Source organism: Rhinatrema bivittatum, chromosome 2 (assembly GCF_901001135.1).
Source record: "Rhinatrema bivittatum chromosome 2, aRhiBiv1.1, whole genome shotgun sequence".
Lineage (NCBI taxonomy): Eukaryota > Metazoa > Chordata > Amphibia > Gymnophiona > Rhinatrematidae > Rhinatrema > Rhinatrema bivittatum.
This window is the reverse complement of record NC_042616.1, coordinates 118,904,763-118,922,539: the sequence shown is the minus strand read 5'-3', so window position 1 is coordinate 118,922,539 and position 17,777 is coordinate 118,904,763. Positions and strand designations below refer to the sequence as shown.

The 17,777-nt window shown below is 40.2% G+C and overlaps 1 protein-coding gene across 2 annotated transcripts in view; it reads left to right on the top strand.

The window, feature by feature from the left end:
- Nucleotides 1-17,777, top strand: part of CCNY (cyclin Y) — a 487,859-nt gene that overhangs the window by 386,535 nt on the left and 83,547 nt on the right. For both annotated transcript variants that reach the window (XM_029588558.1, XM_029588559.1), the window contains one exon: nt 10,874-11,040. In XM_029588558.1, the coding sequence (XP_029444418.1) occupies nt 10,874-11,040 (167 nt within the window). The remainder of the gene's footprint in view (nt 1-10,873; nt 11,041-17,777) is intronic.

Genomic DNA, 17,777 nt, shown 5'->3' with positions numbered 1-17,777 from the left:
CTTAAGTTTGAATCACCAGCATTAACCTCTTGTAGAAAACAATTTAAATCTTCAACTTTACCCTGCCAGATCAAAAAAACATCATCTATGCATCTACTCCATCTTACTATATTTTGGATCCACCTAGACCAGTGGTTCTCAACCTTTCTAATGCCGTGACCCCACAATACAGTTCCTCATGTTGCGGTGACCCCTCGCCCCGCCCTCGCCCCGTGAGGGTGGGGTGAGGGCGGGGCTTTGGTCATATGGGGGCGGGGTTATGGATGGGGTTGGATTTTAGTGCACACTTATCATTTAATTATGACATTTATAATGTGAATGTAACTCAACTCACCATAGGTTCTCACATGCATGGCACACTGACCCATGATCGTCACGGGGCTAGATGTAAAAGTACAGTTTGTATCCACAGGAACCCCCCTGACCCACAATAATGGATGTAAAGCAGAATTATGACATTCCCCATACAACTCACCCTACAAAAAAGATATTCTGGTTCTAGTGACATCTCAGTAACAGCAACTCAAACTCCTTCTATTTCCAGGCTCAATAGCCCTACTTATGAAAAGACAGCAGTTTACCACCAATGCATGTCCTCTGAGAAAACACAACAAATAAGACCGATACAAACGCTTACATGCTCATCTCGGTAACAGACACAGAACCGACCTAACATACTCCCAGGATCTGTAGTAATGCACATAAACTAATCCGCACACAGTTACACCTGTATTATGGAATACACTCAAACAGGAGCAACCCTATCTATGAAAAGGCAACACTACAAATATTAAATCAGGTCCTAAAAACCAATACACCTCTTATTAGGAAAACAGAACTAGCAAGCAGCTATAGATCCCCACACAGAAATAATTGTAAAACTATACTAATAAGCAGAATAAATGTTTCAAAACAGCTATGAACATCCAACAATTAAAAACTCATAAAAACTATTAAACATTCTCCAAACACCAATAAAATATTTCAAAAAAGCAGACATCACACAATTAAAATGGCAGTCAAGAAAAATAAACTTAAAAAGCCACCTTTACTTACCCCCTCCAGCAGCTCTCCTACTCCCCTTCCCTGCAGGCCGTGGCACTCACCAGAAGCAGCAGTAGAAGCTAAGCTCTATACTTATGGTCCTCTTCCTTAATGCCCATGTCTCTCACACACACACACACCATACCAGTCATGCCCCCATGACCAGTTTCTGTCTCTCACACACCAATCATCTCCCAAACAGTCTTTGGCACACACACACCAGTCACCTTCCTGAACAGTTTCTCTCATGCCATACATATACACACACACAGGCTTCCCACTCCCGTGTTCTACTTACATATACGGGCTTCTCACTCTCATAATCACTTTCTCACACACACACACACCAGTCACCTTCCTGAACAGTTTCTCTCATGCCATACACACACACACACACACAGGCTTCCCACTCCTGTGTTCTACTTACATATATGGGCTTCTCACTCTCATAATCACTTTCTCTGTCTCTCTCTCTCTCACACACACACTCACTCACTCACTCACCAGTCTCTCACTCCCATGCTTGTTCTCTCCACATGCACAGGCTTCTCATTCCCATAATCACTTTCTCTCTGTTACACACACACCAGTCTCTCTCATTTCCATGCTCACTCTCCACGTGCACAGGCTTCTCATTCCCTGAATCACATTCTCTCATATTCACACACACACACCAGTCTTTTTCTCTCACACGCACCATCACCTTACCAAGCAGTCTCTCTCTCTCATGCATGCACACTCACCCAGGTTTCTCACTCCCATGCTTTCTTTCACCCCCACAACACCAGGCTTCTTACGCCCATGCTTTCTCACATACCCAGACTTCTCACTTCCATGCTTTTTCTCTCTCTCACACACACACATCAGTCACCTCCCTGACTAATGTCTCACACTCTCACATACACATCAGTCATCTCCCTGAGCAATCACTTTCATTGTCTCTCACATACACACACACACATCAGCTCTCTGACCAGTCAATCACACACAGGCTGGCCGGCTGCTTTTCTCTCTCTCTCTCTCTCTCTCACTCACTCCCTCCCCCCCCCCCCGGAGCACAAATGGGAGCTGCAGCAGCCCCCGCAGGCCAAGAAAGAAGAATCCCATCGGCCGCGGGAGGCTCATGCTGCTGTCTCCTTTCTCCATTACCGGCTACTTCTATTGCTCGAGGACCGATGCTGCAGCCGCTGCTGCTACTTTTTCGCGCGGCGCGGCTCTCTCTCCTTCCCGCGCACCGCGATTCACTTCCTGTTCCGGGTCACGGGAGGGGGGGGGCAGGCGCAGGAAGAAGAAAAGGCCCAGCCACGGGTGCACAGCTTCTTCTAGCGCCGCTGCCGTTCCCGCTGGCCTTGAACGTGCTGACAGCCCGGCGGCAACGGCAGCGGGAGAGACCGGGAGCGCGCGACACACCTGCCGGTGCTTGGCGGCGCCGCGGACCGGCAAAAAACTCCCACGGCCCGGTCCCGGTCCGCGGACCGGTGGTTGGGGACCCCTGCTTTAGGCGACCCCTGTGTTTTGGGCTTTCGACCCCCGCCGGGGTCGCGACGCACAGGTTGAGAACCGCTGACCTAGACTGATACACCACAAGTTCTTCTACTGTCTACAAGACAGTAGATTATGCGACATGCATTATATGTGGGAAGATATAACATATGAGAAGATTAAGATTAAGTGTACTTGATTGTAATAGTGATATTGTAGTTGATAGATTGAGCTATATTTTCACTGTGAGATTTTTAGGTTTTTAACAAGAAATGGATGGATGTGTTAGTTTTATAATGTCTAGATAGGTTCTGGTATATTTATACTAATAAATTGTATGTATTTACTATGTATGAGAGTTTATATTTTCTCTAAGTGTATGGTCACTATATATATAGAGAGAGAAAAATTGAAAAAAGTATACCCTAGTTAGAACGTTAGTCCCAAACTTAGCTAGACAAATCCTCTGGATATTGACCTTTTAGTATTGAAAAAAGGTTTTCAGCACCCCATGGCAGCAATTTACAAAGACACCTTAGAAATGGTGAATCTTTTAAGTTATTTGAAATGAGATCTTTAACACTGGAGAGTCTTAACACAGATATTAACTTTACAGGTTATTTTCCGCACATGGTTAAAAAAACTGGGTGCTGAATTTAAGCACACAGTTTTACTGCACGCCTTATTACATCAGGCCCATACAGGCCCATTCAATAAAGTCTGCGGGAGAGCCGGCGCTCCGAGGCGAGCACCCGCTCTCCCGATGCGCGCCCAGGCACCTTTCCTGGGCGGGCGATTCTTTATTTAAATTAGGGCCTGTGCTAATTGGGAGGCACTAGGGACACTAGCGCGTACCTAGCACCTCCTTATTGGCGGAAGCGGCGGCTGTCAGCAGGTCTGACAGCTGATGCTTAATTTTACCGGTGTCAGTTGTCGAACCTGCTGACAGCCACGGGTTCAGAAAACGGACGCCGGCAAAGTTGAGTGTCCGTTTTCCTGGCAGATTTTTTTTTTTTTTTAATAAGTTTTTTTTTTGTTTTTTTTTAAGTTTTGGGGCCTCCTACTTAATATCGTTATGATATTAAGTCGGAAGGTGTACAGAAAAGCAGTTTTTTCTGCTTTTCTGTACATTTGCCCGGTGCCAACTGAAATTACTCCTGCCTTTGGCAGGTGTTAATTGAGAGTAAAATGTGCAGCTTGGCCGCACATTTTACTTTCTGTATTGCGGGTGACTAACAGACTCATCAACATGCATTTGCATGTGATGAGCGCTATTAGTTTCGGGGGAAGTTGGCCACGTTTTCCACGTGCTATTATTACCCCTTACAGTATAAGGGGTAATAATAGCTAGTCAAAAACACGCAGCCAAATTGGGGCTAAACAGTGCACTCGGCCTGATAGTTTGCAGTTTCCCTCCATTCAAAATAGGCCTGAGGAGGTCCATTTTCAGCTGCTGTGTGGCTCGACCAATTAGCTGGATAAACATATCTGGCTAACTAGTAAAGTATATTCAGTGGCGCGTCCTCACTACTGAATATACCCATCTGTCCTCCGGTTATGTCTAACTGGCTAACTTTAGGACAGCCCTATGGGCTGACCAGAGTTCGCCACACTGGTTAAACAGCTAACGCCGAATATTGGATTTAGCCACATAACTTATGTGTCTAACTTTGGGCCACCCCGAAACGCCTCCCGCCCACCCCTGGAATGCCCCCTTCTTATCTGACTAAATTCTAGTCATCTATATTGACAATAGTTGGGTCTGTCAGTGCTGTCAATGTCTGTGATTTTGTTTGATTTTTGTCATTGTTGATTGATTCTTATGTAATTTTATTATTTGTATTTTCTTGTACCCCACCCTGTACAGTGGGTAATTTTTTTAAATAAATAAATAAAGTAGTTGCCCAGATAGAATTTAGCTGGATAAGGGCTAAATATAATCTTGTAAGCCATTTAGATGAATAACTATTATGTTAATCTGTCTAAATGGCTTTTGAATATTGACCTCCACATGTTGGCTGAGCCTGAACCAAAGTTGCCATTTAAGAGAGCCAGACCCGAGGTCAGAGAATTCTCAAAGCCTGGGTCTGTATGTGAAAGTGGGGGAATGCTCCAGTCCCATGCTCCTTGTAACGTTTTAAGGAGTTTCTTCGGGCTCTGCCAGCTTTCCTTTACCATCTGTTAACATACATTTTGCTTGAACATCTTATTTTCATTTTCATCCCACTGGGTCGAGCACATATTGGGGTTTGCTTTTTCAAATTTTGGTACATGATGTCCTTGATATGTCAACTTTCTGCTTTTGGGGAAACATACATAGGCTCTTAAATGGTTTTATAAAAAGAATATTGCCTGCACTGGACTGCTAAGGTGCTGTGGTAGTGTTATTCTGTAGGACTGCACGTTTTTCTGAGATACAATGAACTTTACTAAAAATGTACTACATCTGTATCTTTGGATGTAATGTGCCACCTACCAGCTGTGGCTCCCTCCCCAGCAGCTGGGCTGTTCCTTTGTGAGCACTATCTGCCATTGCTGCCCTGCGTAAACTTATGCAACAAATAAGAGAGTAATTAAGTGTGCCAAACCTCAAGATAGAGAGGAGGGCTCTTTTGTATGTTTTCTTTAAGAAATAGATTTATTCACATCTTCACATCATTGGGCATTTCAGCAAGCCAACGTCTTACCAATTGCCAGGAAGTTGGTGGCAAATAAACTGAGGAACATAGAAATACTTCACTGGCACAATTCCATTCCTTGCAGAACACAAAGTAACATTAGACAGGGAGGTAATTAATCAAAAGACATTCTGTAATTCAGTAAAAATTTCCCTATAAGGCTATGAGGCTGCTATCATTACAAATATCAGCGTTTGCCAACTGATTGCAAACATATCTGCTGGCAGGCGTGATAGTAAACTTTCATCTTCAAAATAAAGCAAGAATTATTTCTGGCCTTCTTGGCCCATCTTTTTTTTCTTTGTTTTAAAGGAAAATGGTACTCTGCTGTTAAGAGAGATGCTTCAAAGCAAGCTCTGCGAATTAAAGCTGCCATTTTGCCCTTAATTTCCCAGAGAGCTTCATTGCAGCTTTCAGCTACAGGTTTATTTGTTTTTGTCTGATGTTGGCATATAACAATTTTAACTGATTTGTGTTGCTTTGCTTTTCAACGTTTAGGAATGCATATTCAGTTAGCTGGCTTGCGAACAAGTTACCCGGCTAAGTTAGCTGGCTAACTTGTTCCTGATGTTTAGCAGGATAAATATCCCACTGCATATGCTTACCTAAAGTTATCCAACTACATGTACTGTAGCCAGATAACTTAAAAAAAACATAACAAGCTATGTCTGAATATAACCAGTTAGGTTTTAAAGTTAGCCTTGTGAGGCCGGTTAACTTGACAATTAACCAGAAATCTTCAAAGATATGCGGTTAAGTGGCACTGTGAAGTAATAATTTTTTTTTAAATACCATGTGAGCCTGAGGCCCGTTTTGCATGCCCTCCCCCAATATGTAATAAATGACCCTGCCAGGTTGTGCATCCCACCATCACCCCCCAAACCTTCTGATGTGCATAAAGATGATGTGGGGTCTGCAGGTTAGCCCGCACTTCCCCCATAATTTTTATTTTAAATCTGGTTCTTTTATGATCTCCTTCCTTCACCCACCTGCAACCTCTTTGTCACTGGGCCACACCTCTTCAACTCTGAAAACCCCAGCCGGGAGCGAGGTATTCTCTTACTTCTGGCACTGCTCTAACAGCAGCAGCACAGGAAGTGTATGCTGTATACGTATAGATATATATCGTAATGATGCTGAGAAAAAGTTCATGAACTCTCTAGGATGGTCCATATTTTAGCATCATTTATATAGAAGGCATAATTAGGTCCTAATATAAGCCCTGATAAGAGCGAAAGATAATACCATTGTTTAAATAACTGGCAAAAATAATATATTTTGATTCATCAACAATAAAATTCAATAATAAGTATCCTTGTGTGAAAAACGTATGTGAACCCTTTATTCTGCAACTGGTGGCACCAACTTGAGCAGCAGTAACTTGAACTAAACGTTTCCTAAAACTGTTGATAGGTCTCGCACATCACTCTTGAGAAATTTTGGCATATTCTTCCCAACAGAACTGTTTTAGCTCTGGCATTCGAGGGCTTCCTTGCATGAACAGCTCGCTTCGGCTCTTGCAGCAACATTTCAGTAGGGTTTAGGTCAGGATTTTGACTTGGCCAATCCTAAACACTAAAGCTCTTCTTCAGCCAGTCTGTAGTAGATTTTCATAAATGTTTAGGGCCATTATAAACATCAGGAGCACCCCCGATCAATTCTGTTTCAAATCCCACACACCGACAAAAATTAAATATCGATTAAATGCAAACCTTCGTAACACCTGTGCTCAAGTTACTATATTTCATTCACCATTTAGCACTTCATAGATCATTTTTAATCATTGGTCCAAATGTCCACTTTTTACTATAAGTTACTTTTTTTATGTTTTTAATTGCATATAAAAGGTGGAAAAAGTTACTTCTCTGTATGACTGAGGAATAAATAAAATGCCTGATGTGATATCATTTCATATGTGCTGCATCAGAGGCCAACCTTAATACTTCTACCATCAATGCATTTCACATTACTGAAATGACTATACTCATTTTGGTACAATGTTCTATTGCATTAACGGTGCAAAGCACTTTTGAACTTTTCCAAAGAGTGAGAGTGTGTCCGTCAACTCCCATCATCTTCGCTAAAGTGCATGGCGGTGTGGGATTTGAAACAGAATTGAACTTGAGTGCTCCTAATGTTTACAGAATTCATTATTGCATTCAACATAAATAACCCTATTACTTTTGTGATAATATGCAAACAGAACATACCACAACCCTAAAATGACAGGCAACTCCATTTCTAATAAACGTACGCATGTCAACAAAACTAATGCCAAACTTTTGGTTTCAGATTCTACCATCCGTCATTTACGTTAGGCATTCTTGCCCATGGCTCAAGGCTTAACTTGGGTTGTGGACAGATTATCTCGTCTAGCACCAACCAATACCATTGAGGGCTGTTGCTTAACAAACGTGCTTCACAATCACAGAAACAGAGACCTTGAGTTTGTTGATATCTCCATGTGTTAGTAACTACACACCATATCAACCTATTAAACCCATATGTTCGTGTGGGTGTATATATAATTTAATGTCTGAAATTGTGATGCATTAGAGTGCTTGTGTTAAAAAAAAAAAAAAAAAAATATATATATATATATATATATATATATATAAAAATTTGATTCTAAGCACCCTGGTTCATTAATTATTTCTTCTCCATGCCCAAATTCACTTTTCTTTTAGGATTCATTAAGAAATTATCATACTAGTCTTTCAACTTCTTCACATAATTTGTGTGCATTAGGGACCTCATTACTGCCATTCAAGCGCTCTCAGTTTTCAAATTCTTGCCTGCTCACTACCTATTCCTTTAATCTTGTTACTAGTGAAGGAAAAGGGTCCTCTTACTGTACTTATTGCTTCATTCATCTGTTGCTATCTCATGCCATCTCTCATACTAATTCTTTCTCCTTTTCTTTTTCCAATCTCTCTTGAAATTTCACCTTTTCTCCTTGCCCCCAGTAAATATTTTATACCATTTAATATTTATTTTGTTGTGGCTTCTTTCATTGTGTTTTGCCTTTCACAGAAACTTCTATTATTTTATTGTGTTTGTCAAGCTAGTGATAAAGAATTTTAGGAGTTATGAATATGCATGTTATATATAGAAAGAAAAATTGTATTGCGAATGGATCAGATAGGAGCTGATGACTTACTGTCCAGGTCATGTAGGAGACTGGACTGAATTGTTAGGATTCCATCACGACATGGAGATGGTATGCCCAAGTCATGTATTGGAGGGATGATGGCAGTCCTGGACGTGCATGATGGTATCAACAGTTTCAACTTTGGAGGAGGCTTCCCTAGCAGACCTGAATCTGAAAAGATCCTTAATATGCTGAGGGCAGTTTCTCTAGGGAGGAAGATAGATGAGATAAAATAAGACAAGAGCTAGAACAAAATCATGGCTTACCTGCTTGACTCTATCTTGTAAATCATTTGAGTCCTGTCTTTTCTAGAATGAAAACAGAAACAAAAGAAACTTTATAGAACTACAATTGTGTACAAAGATTTTAAGGCACCCCTGGTCAAACTGTATGTTTTACTGAACCTCTAAGTGAACAGAAACGGTGACACAACTTCTACATGGTACAAAGTTAAATCCATTAAATAACTAGCCAAAAAGACACTTAAAATTTTTTTAGAGATTTCATAAAGTGGAAAAACTCTGTAGCAGGTCTTAAAAGAAAACCAAATAATTCTAATCATAATTCGTGTAAGATGGGATACTGAGAGTGCCGGTTGATGTTCTGAACATCCTGAAGAGAATACAACAAGCTGTGTGTGTGGTCACACCATGCTCCTGCAGCAGTTTTTCGAAGCGTTGTGTCGAATGCTGTCAGAGTTTTTCACATTGCGCACTTTTCTTTAAAAAAAGATAAGTTACAAGTGAAAAGTTTTTATTCATCTTGTGGGTGCACTTTGAATGATATTTTGAAGAAAATGGGACTATGATTAGAATTTGGTGGTTTTCTCTGTAAGACCTGCTACATAATTTTTCCACTTTCTGATGTCCCTTAAAAATATTTTATCTCTTGATTTACATTTGTACATTGTATGACACATTTTGACAATTTGTAATGCAAAATTATTTATTTGCTGATTTTTAACAGATTGAAAATAGTAAAACAGTGACTATGGCATGTGCAAAAGTTTGGTCACCCTTCTGGTTGCTTCATTACTACTGTTTGTAATAAGATGTTAATAAGGCTGTAGAAGTTAGGTGAAAACAGTTCCACGATTGAACCAAACACTCTGACCCTTGAACTTCTCAGGTTATGATTGTTTTTCTGTTGAATTTCAACAATCATAGGCTCCTTTAAGCAGCATCACTTTGAGCATTTGAAAATTAAGATAACTCACTCTTAAAAAGCTTTTAGCTAGCAATTTCAAATATCAGAAACATTGTTAAGAAATGGAAGTTATATGAAACTGTTGAAGTCAAAGCAAGATCTGGAAGACCAAGAAAAATCTCTGATAGAACTGCCCAGAAACTGGTCAGGTCTGCAAAACAGAACCCATATATCACTGCGAATAATCTGCTCAAACGTTAAGTTGCCTGATGGAATAGTCGTCCACAGGTCTACAGTACAGTGAGGCTTATGCAGTGAGGATCTGCATGGGAGAGACGTTAGAAGAAAACCTTTTTTATGATCTCATCACAAAAGTCGTCTAAAGCATGCAGAAATATTTTGGATAAGCCTGAAACTTTTTGGGACAAAGTGCTTTGGACTTATGAAACACAATTTGAACTGCTCAGCCACAATCACACAAAATACATTTGGAGGAAAAAGGTTAAAGCATTTAATGAAAAGAATACTTGCCTACCCTTAAACAAAGGGATGAATCAGTTCTGCTTTGGAGTTGTGTGGCAGCCAGCAGCACAGGAAATATTGAGTAGGTAGAAGGAAGAATGGATATCAGCTTATTCTAGCAGCTAATGTCCCACAGTCAGTGAAGAAACTGAAACTGAAGGGAGGTTGGATATTTCAGTAAGAAAATGATCTGAAACATATCGCAAAATCAATCAGAAAGTACTTACAGAAAAGAAAGCTGAAGGTTTTGGAATGGCCTTCACATTCACCAGACTTGAATATTATTGAAAATCAGCGAGGAGATCCAAGCATGCAGTGCATGCAGGGAGACCTAAGAGTATTTCTGAGCTAGAAAAAGTCTGTAAAGAAGGATGGGAAAAAAAATCCCAAAAGCAAGAATAAGCTCTTAGCTGGCTACAGGAAACATTTATTCTGTCAAAGGAGGTGTCGCAACATAATGACTGAAAGAATGCCCAAACTTTTTTGCACATGCCATAGTCACTGTTTTATTATTTTCAATCTGATATAATCAGCAAATAAATAGTAATTTTGCATTTAAAAACTGCAGCAAAATGTTGCATCTAACCTTGTCCCATGTTCAGATTGTGTCAGCTTCAGTTTACTTAGAGATTCATTGAAACATACAATTTGACCAGGGGGGCCTAAACCTTTGTACACAATTGTGTATATGTAGGAATTGGAATGGGTTTCACAAGCAATTTTAAATGAAATAGTATGCGCATATATATGTGTGTGTGTGCGTAAATATATATATATATTCATGCACACATTTACATAGAAAAACATTAGATAAGTAATTTACTAAGCTTTGGTTACAATCTTTCCCCAGGTTTATCTTGAAAGACTTTTAACTTACGCAGAGATAGATATTTGTCCAGCAAACTGGAAGCGAATTGTACTGGGTGCAATTCTGCTGGCATCCAAAGTTTGGGACGACCAGGCAGTGTGGAATGTGGATTACTGCCAGATCCTGAAAGATATCACAGTTGAGGACATGTGAGTTCAATATGTTTTATCTCAATCTTATGGATGCCGGATTTCTTTCTTTCTTTCTTTCTTTTTTTTTTTTTACTTTTCTCTTTTCTCTCTGTGTCCTCCAGTAGCCGGGTCATTGTATTAGCTCATGCACTTCATTCATTCTATTCAGATATTTATAGAATATTGAAATATTAACAAAGGAGTGAGACGAGAGTGTATCAGAACAGGTTATGTTTGTTTGTCTTCTGAAATAGTCTTAAAAGAAAATAAAACCCTGAGACTTTTATAATGTGAGATTTAAATCTCACTGCTGAAAAGCACTGGGGTGGATTTTAAAAGGGTTGCGCGCGTAACACTTTAAAACGCGCTCCTGCGCAGCCGAGCCTATTTTGCATAGGCTCGGTGACACGCGCACAAGCCCCGGGACGAGCGTATGTCCTGGGACTTGAAAAAAGGAGCGGGGAGTGGGCGGGGCAGGGTGGGGGTGGGACCGAGGCCTCCAACACAGTGACAGTGCCAGGGGATCACGCGCCAGCACTCGGCCGGCGTGCGCAACCTACGCCTGCCCAGAGGCAGGCGTAAATTTAAAAAAAATAAATAAATAAAGGTAAGGGGTGAATTTAGGTAGGGCTGGGGGGCGGGTTAGATTAGGGGAAGGTGGGGGGGCGGAAGTAAAGTTCCCTCCGAGGGAACAGGGAAAGCCATCGATCGGGGCTCCCCTAGGGCTCAGCGTGCGCAAGGTGCACAAGTGTGCACCCCCTTGCGCGCCGACCCCGGATTTTATAACATGCGCGCGGCTGCACATGTTATAAAATTGGGCGTAGATTTGTGCGCGCCGGGTTGAGCGCACAAATCTACGCCCGCGTGTAATTCTTAAAATCCGGCCCATTGGGTTTTGCATTGAGACACAGTTGTCAACTTCACCTTATTTGGAGTCCTTTTAAATTTCACTTGCTTTTTAAATTACTGACTTTTTAACTCTCTTGATTTGGTTTTAAGGTTACCCAACTATGAGGAAACCTTATTTTTTAAAATCTACACTCCATAGAATATGTAGATACATTGTCCCCGTGGATAATGGCAGAGGAAGCTGTAGAAAGCAAATAATGTTATTTTTATGGCTGTGTGTGTGTGTGATGTTGCTCAGTTTTACTCTTCTGACTTAGCCTTGTGTTTCTTTTGGGCTCGCCGTCTCCTGTTTATGTTACAGTTCTCTTGGGGTCAGCTCCAGTCTCACACATTGCTGTGTTCAGTTTGGCCTGCATTGTCTAGATGCACATTTACCGCTGCTGAGACAGCCAGTTGGCAGAAAGTTTGACCCTGGACAACTTAGAGATCTCTTCCTTGACCTACAAATTTTTCATCCTTTACAGTTCCCCCCTCCAGCAACTTTGTGCTAGGCAGAGTCTGGCTTTCCTTATTTATGCACTAAAACTTGAGCTGAAAAAAGGTTTTAGCATGCACATCAGTAAAAATGTAACATGCATGCTAAAATGCCAATTACTGGGTGAGGTAGCACATTTTAGTGTGCAGGAACTAATAATAGCCTCCATAGAATATATATGGTATGAACTTGCATTTTAGTTCAACAAGGAATTCCACCCAGAACTAGAAGAGTCCTACTTTCTTGGATGCTCGCATCCGTGGTCCATGGATAAGCATGGGTCTGGAAACCCCCCCCCCCCCCAAAACTCTTCTCTCCGAGTCTTTGTCTCTTGCCCCATGTCCTTAAACTTTCATATGGATAGAACACTAAACACACAAGGTATTAGGGACACAGACACAGCCATCTCATAAGCTTTCTTTTTCTTCAAACGTAGTTTAAAAGCGTATAGCACTTCTGTGCTTTTTCTGCCTGATCACTATCATGTGGAAGCTACACAAAATAAAGCATACTTACTAAAAAGTGTATGCACAATTCTCATTTTCCCTGATTCCATCTTTTTGCTTCAAAACTCCATCAAAGTAAGCCCAGCACATAGGGTGGCTTGTCAGTGCTGACAGGAGACATTGGAGAGCTACTGGACCCCAGGAGAGGTTAAAGGAGAGAGGAGAATTCTAGGAGAGGGCAAACCAGACATGATTGTATTTCTGTCCATCTGTATTCTATGAGAGTAAGAGTCTAGAAAGAATGGTATAAGAGGACATATGTGATGAGAGAATGGAAGGAAATGAATAAGAGACAAATATGGCCACCCTGATTTAGAAGTGCACCAACAATCTGACCATTCTCCCTCTGCAAGCACCCTGTACTGTTGGGCCAGCAATTGTTGGATAACAAAGTCTGTGAAGGCCTCAGAAATCAAAGAAAGTAGCTCTGCCTTCAGACCAAATAATTGATGAGTCCAAAGAAGATCTGAAGCCCAGACCAGGGCTCAACCTTTAGAATGCCTACTGTGATCTTTGGCCATACTACCAAACAAAATGACAGCATGACCATCGTCAATGCCAGCGACCAACATGCCCCATCTGCCGATGCTATTTCCATCGCTTCTGCATTCACTCCATGTGCACAGCAGCGCCTGTGTCAGAAGGCCGTAGATCAGAGAATAAAAGGTTGGAGAGGGGCAGCCACATTTTGGTGGGAAGAAGCCTACCGGGTTGTCATCTTTCCAACTTTGCTCTTAATGCTTTCTGTGAGAAACTTACTGCTCACCTATTGCTGCTTTTTCTCCAGAGCCATCCCTGTCTTGCAGATTGTTTGCAGGACATAAAATTCAGACAATGAAAAGATTTCTTTACAATCCTGGTTATGGATGAAATCTGTGGGATGGTCCTTTATTTGCAATTGTGACATCATTGTGCCTTTTGCATTGTTAAATATACAATTATGCTAAAAAAAAAAAAAAAAAGTCGTCTGTTATTCGTGCTTGAAAATGTATTTGCATTATGTAAACAAATGCAGATATGTTTTTGAAGTATTCAAGTGTGTGTTGGTGTTTCTTCTCTCTCTCTTAAAATTGGCTATTGGCGTGTATGTATACGATTTCATATTGACGCGTGCACAAATACCGCCTTGCTCGCATAACTGGGGGGATTTTACTGGATGCACACTGACGCAATTACCTCTTTTCCCAGTTCACCCTATTAAAGGAGAGGTCTTCCTAACACCCTAGCTAACTTTTACCCTATTAGCCCCAACCCTTAAAACCCAGCTAACTACCCTATCTTTCTTTATTTTACAACTTGCATGCCATCCATAGCAGAAGTAAAGTTACACAGTAGGGGACCCCAGCACGCATGGTACAGACCCAGCCTGCCTAGACCCTGCTCCTTTTTGTGAAAAATATTTTGTGCCCGTACCGGGAGATATGCACGTACTTGCGCAATTTTTTTAATCCGTGCATCGTACGCTGGGCCAAGTTATGCACGTATCTCCCGGCTTTGGCATGCATAGGCCTTTTAAAATCGTCCAGTAAGTACATAGCAAACTAACTTTTATGCACATTTAACAGCCTTAAGAGTGCATGTTGACCTTTACTGTACAGGCCCCTTTGTGGTGCACTATCACTTAATATAACGTTACTACTCTTGTAGAGATTGCTCCCACCACCTCCATATCGACACTGCCTCTATATTGGTACAAGCCCCAGTATGATCCGAGTTGGGTACTAAATTACGTCTCCTGCATCATTGCAGCTGGTTATGTCTGAACTATCGGGGTGGCTGTGTCTATGCTATGATGTGTAGCTGTCATGTGCAGGAGGAACATGGGTATGGGACAAAGAGGAAGCAATAGAACCAAAACACAGTCAAGGTATGCCTAAACAATTACTTGCCACAAAGGACTCCAAGACTTTCAAGAAACTTCTTGGCTTTTTAAACAAGCCTTTGATCTATTTATTTATTGGTTTTATATACCTTCGTTCAGTATTCTATCACAATGATTAACAAAGCTTAAAACATTAAACAAAACACATAGTACAGGTAAAATAAAATAATGAATAACAAACACATAGTACAAGTGAAGTAAAATTATAAATACCAAAAATTTAAATACAGTAGTTTGTTAAATATTAATTAAATAAATCATTAAAATAAACTTAAAATAGTTTAAATAAATAAAATTGAAATAAAACAGGAAAATAAAATTATTCAAATAAAACCTCACTAGTATTAATACTTTCCATATCATAAGAACATAAGAAATTGCCATGCTGGGTCAGACCAAGGGTCCATCAAGCCCAGCATCCTGTTTCCAACAGAGGCCAAAACCAGGCCACAAGAATCTGGCAATTACCCAAACACCAAGAAGATCCCATGCTACTGATGCAATTAATAGCAGTGGTTATTCCCTAAGTAAACTTGATTAATAGCAATTAATGGACTTCTCCTCCAAGAACTTATGCAAACCATTTTTGAACCCAGCTACACTAACTGCACTAACCACATCCTCTGGCAACAAATTCCAAAGCTTAATTGTGCATTGAGTGAAAAAGAATTTTCTCCGATTAGTCTTAAATGTGCTACTTGCTAACTTCATGGAATGCCCCCTAGTCCTTCTATTATCCGAAAGTGTAAATAACCAATTCACATCTACTTGTTCAAGACCTCTCATGATCTTAAAGACCTCTATCATATCCCCCCCTCAGCTGTCTCTTCTCCAAGATGAACAGCCCTAACCTCTTCAGCCTTTCCTCATAGGGGAGCTGTTCCATCCCCTTTATCATTTTGGTTGTCCTTCTCTGTACCTTCTCCATCGCAACTATATCTTTTTTGAGTTGCGGTGACCAGAATTGTACACAGTATTCCCATGACTTTTTAGTTTTCTTAGAAGCCTCTCATGAGGGACTTTGTCAAACGCCTTCTGAAAATCCAAATACATTACATCTACCGGTTCAACTTTATCCACATATTTATTAACCCCTTCAAAAAAATGAAGCATATTTGTTAGGCAAGACTTCCCTTGGGTAAATCCAATCAATGTTTGCTTCCTAGTTGTTAAATCATCTCCATGCCAGTGATGTTATTTTATTCCTGCTCTTGTTCCTGATATGCTTTCGTAAATAGCCATGTCTTTAATTCTTTTTTAAATGTTTTTAAATTACTATGTAATTGTAGTTCAGTTGGCAATGAATTCCATATTTTAGGGCCCGCTATCGATATAGCTCTAGATCTAACGTCAATACGTATTGACGGACCGTTGTTAACCCTTTGTCGATCTAAGGTTACGTTGAGGTGTATATAAATGAATTGCTGCTTTTAACCATTCTGTTTGCTCTCCGTATATTGTTTTGTGTAACAGGCAAAGTACTTTATAATTGATCCGATATTTTACAGGTAACCAATGTAATAGTAATATTGGAATTATATGGTCAAACTTTTTTGCACCTGTTAATATTCTTGCGGTCGCATTCTGGAATATTTGTAATGGTCATAGTGTATTATTAGGGAGTCCAAGTAATAATGTTACAATAGTCAATATTAGAAAATATTAAAAGCTGCAGCACTGTATGAAAGTCATTTTGAGTTAAGAGGTTTCAGTCACCTCAGACTTAATAATTTAAAATATCCTTCTCTTAATTTTGTATTAGCATGTTTTTTTTTAAGTTCAACTCGCTGTCGATAATAATACCTAAATCTCTTGCATCAGTAGTTAGTTTAATTTTTGTATTTGAATCATCTGTTTTTAATATAGGGAGGTTATTGTCAATATTTTTCATGTTCACTAAAATGATTTCTGCTTCTCCAGTATTAAGAACCAATTTCATTTGTGTTAAAAGCTATTTGATAATTGACATATACATGGCTACCTCTTTTAGAGTGTCTTCAATTGTGTTCTTGATGGGAATTAATAGTTGAATGTCATCTGCATAGATATATTGTATAATACTCAAACCAGCTAAAAGGTGGAAAAGGGGCAATATATATTTAATAAATAGCGTTGCTGATAAGGAGGATCCTTGTGGTACTCAAGAATCTAGTCTGACAGTTTAGTATTGATGTACACTTGGAAAAAGCGATTATTCAGATATGATGTGAACCATTGTAAATTAGCCCCAGATAATTGATAAATAATAGGCAGTGATTTGAATATAGAGTATTGGATGTATCAAGAGTGGCTACAAGAGGGCTCTGTAAAGTGTTGAAATGTGTTTATCTGTTGTTCCATTTCATTTTATTTCATATTACTTTGTAGATTTGACTTTTTTATTCATTTTTACCCTGTGTATTTTTTATTTGATTAATTTGGATTTTATGTGCAAGATAGTTACTCTGATGTTAATTTGATGTTTGACTTAATTATTTATGTATTAATCTATGATATGTGGTATAGAAATAATTTTAAATAAATAAAGGGCATCTAGCTTTTGAAAACTCTCCCAGCTGCCTCTCACTCCCGCTTGTGGATTTATTAATATTCTGCCACCATGAATATGACACTTGAGGCAGGATCTGCTTCATTGCATCATGGAATGATTTGCAATGGACAGTTGTCCCATAATGTAGTGAGCTTTGATTCCCTTCCCCCATGGGTGGCATGGGATTATTTTTAGCCACTCAAAGAAAGGGTTACTCTAAAGCTAGGATACTGGCTTCCTGCAGTGAGGCAGAAATTGTTACAGAATTTTCTCCTGCTTTGGAATAGCAGCCAAGTGACAGTCCACCCCCATCTCCCTTCCTCCGTCATGTCGTCCTACTCCTCCTTTTTGTTCTCTTTATTCTGGCCTCCTTTTTTTACTTCCCATCCCCCTTTCCACATCTGCAAGCCTCCGCCAGTCAACTTTTCTCTAACTGCTTGCCACCGCCTAACT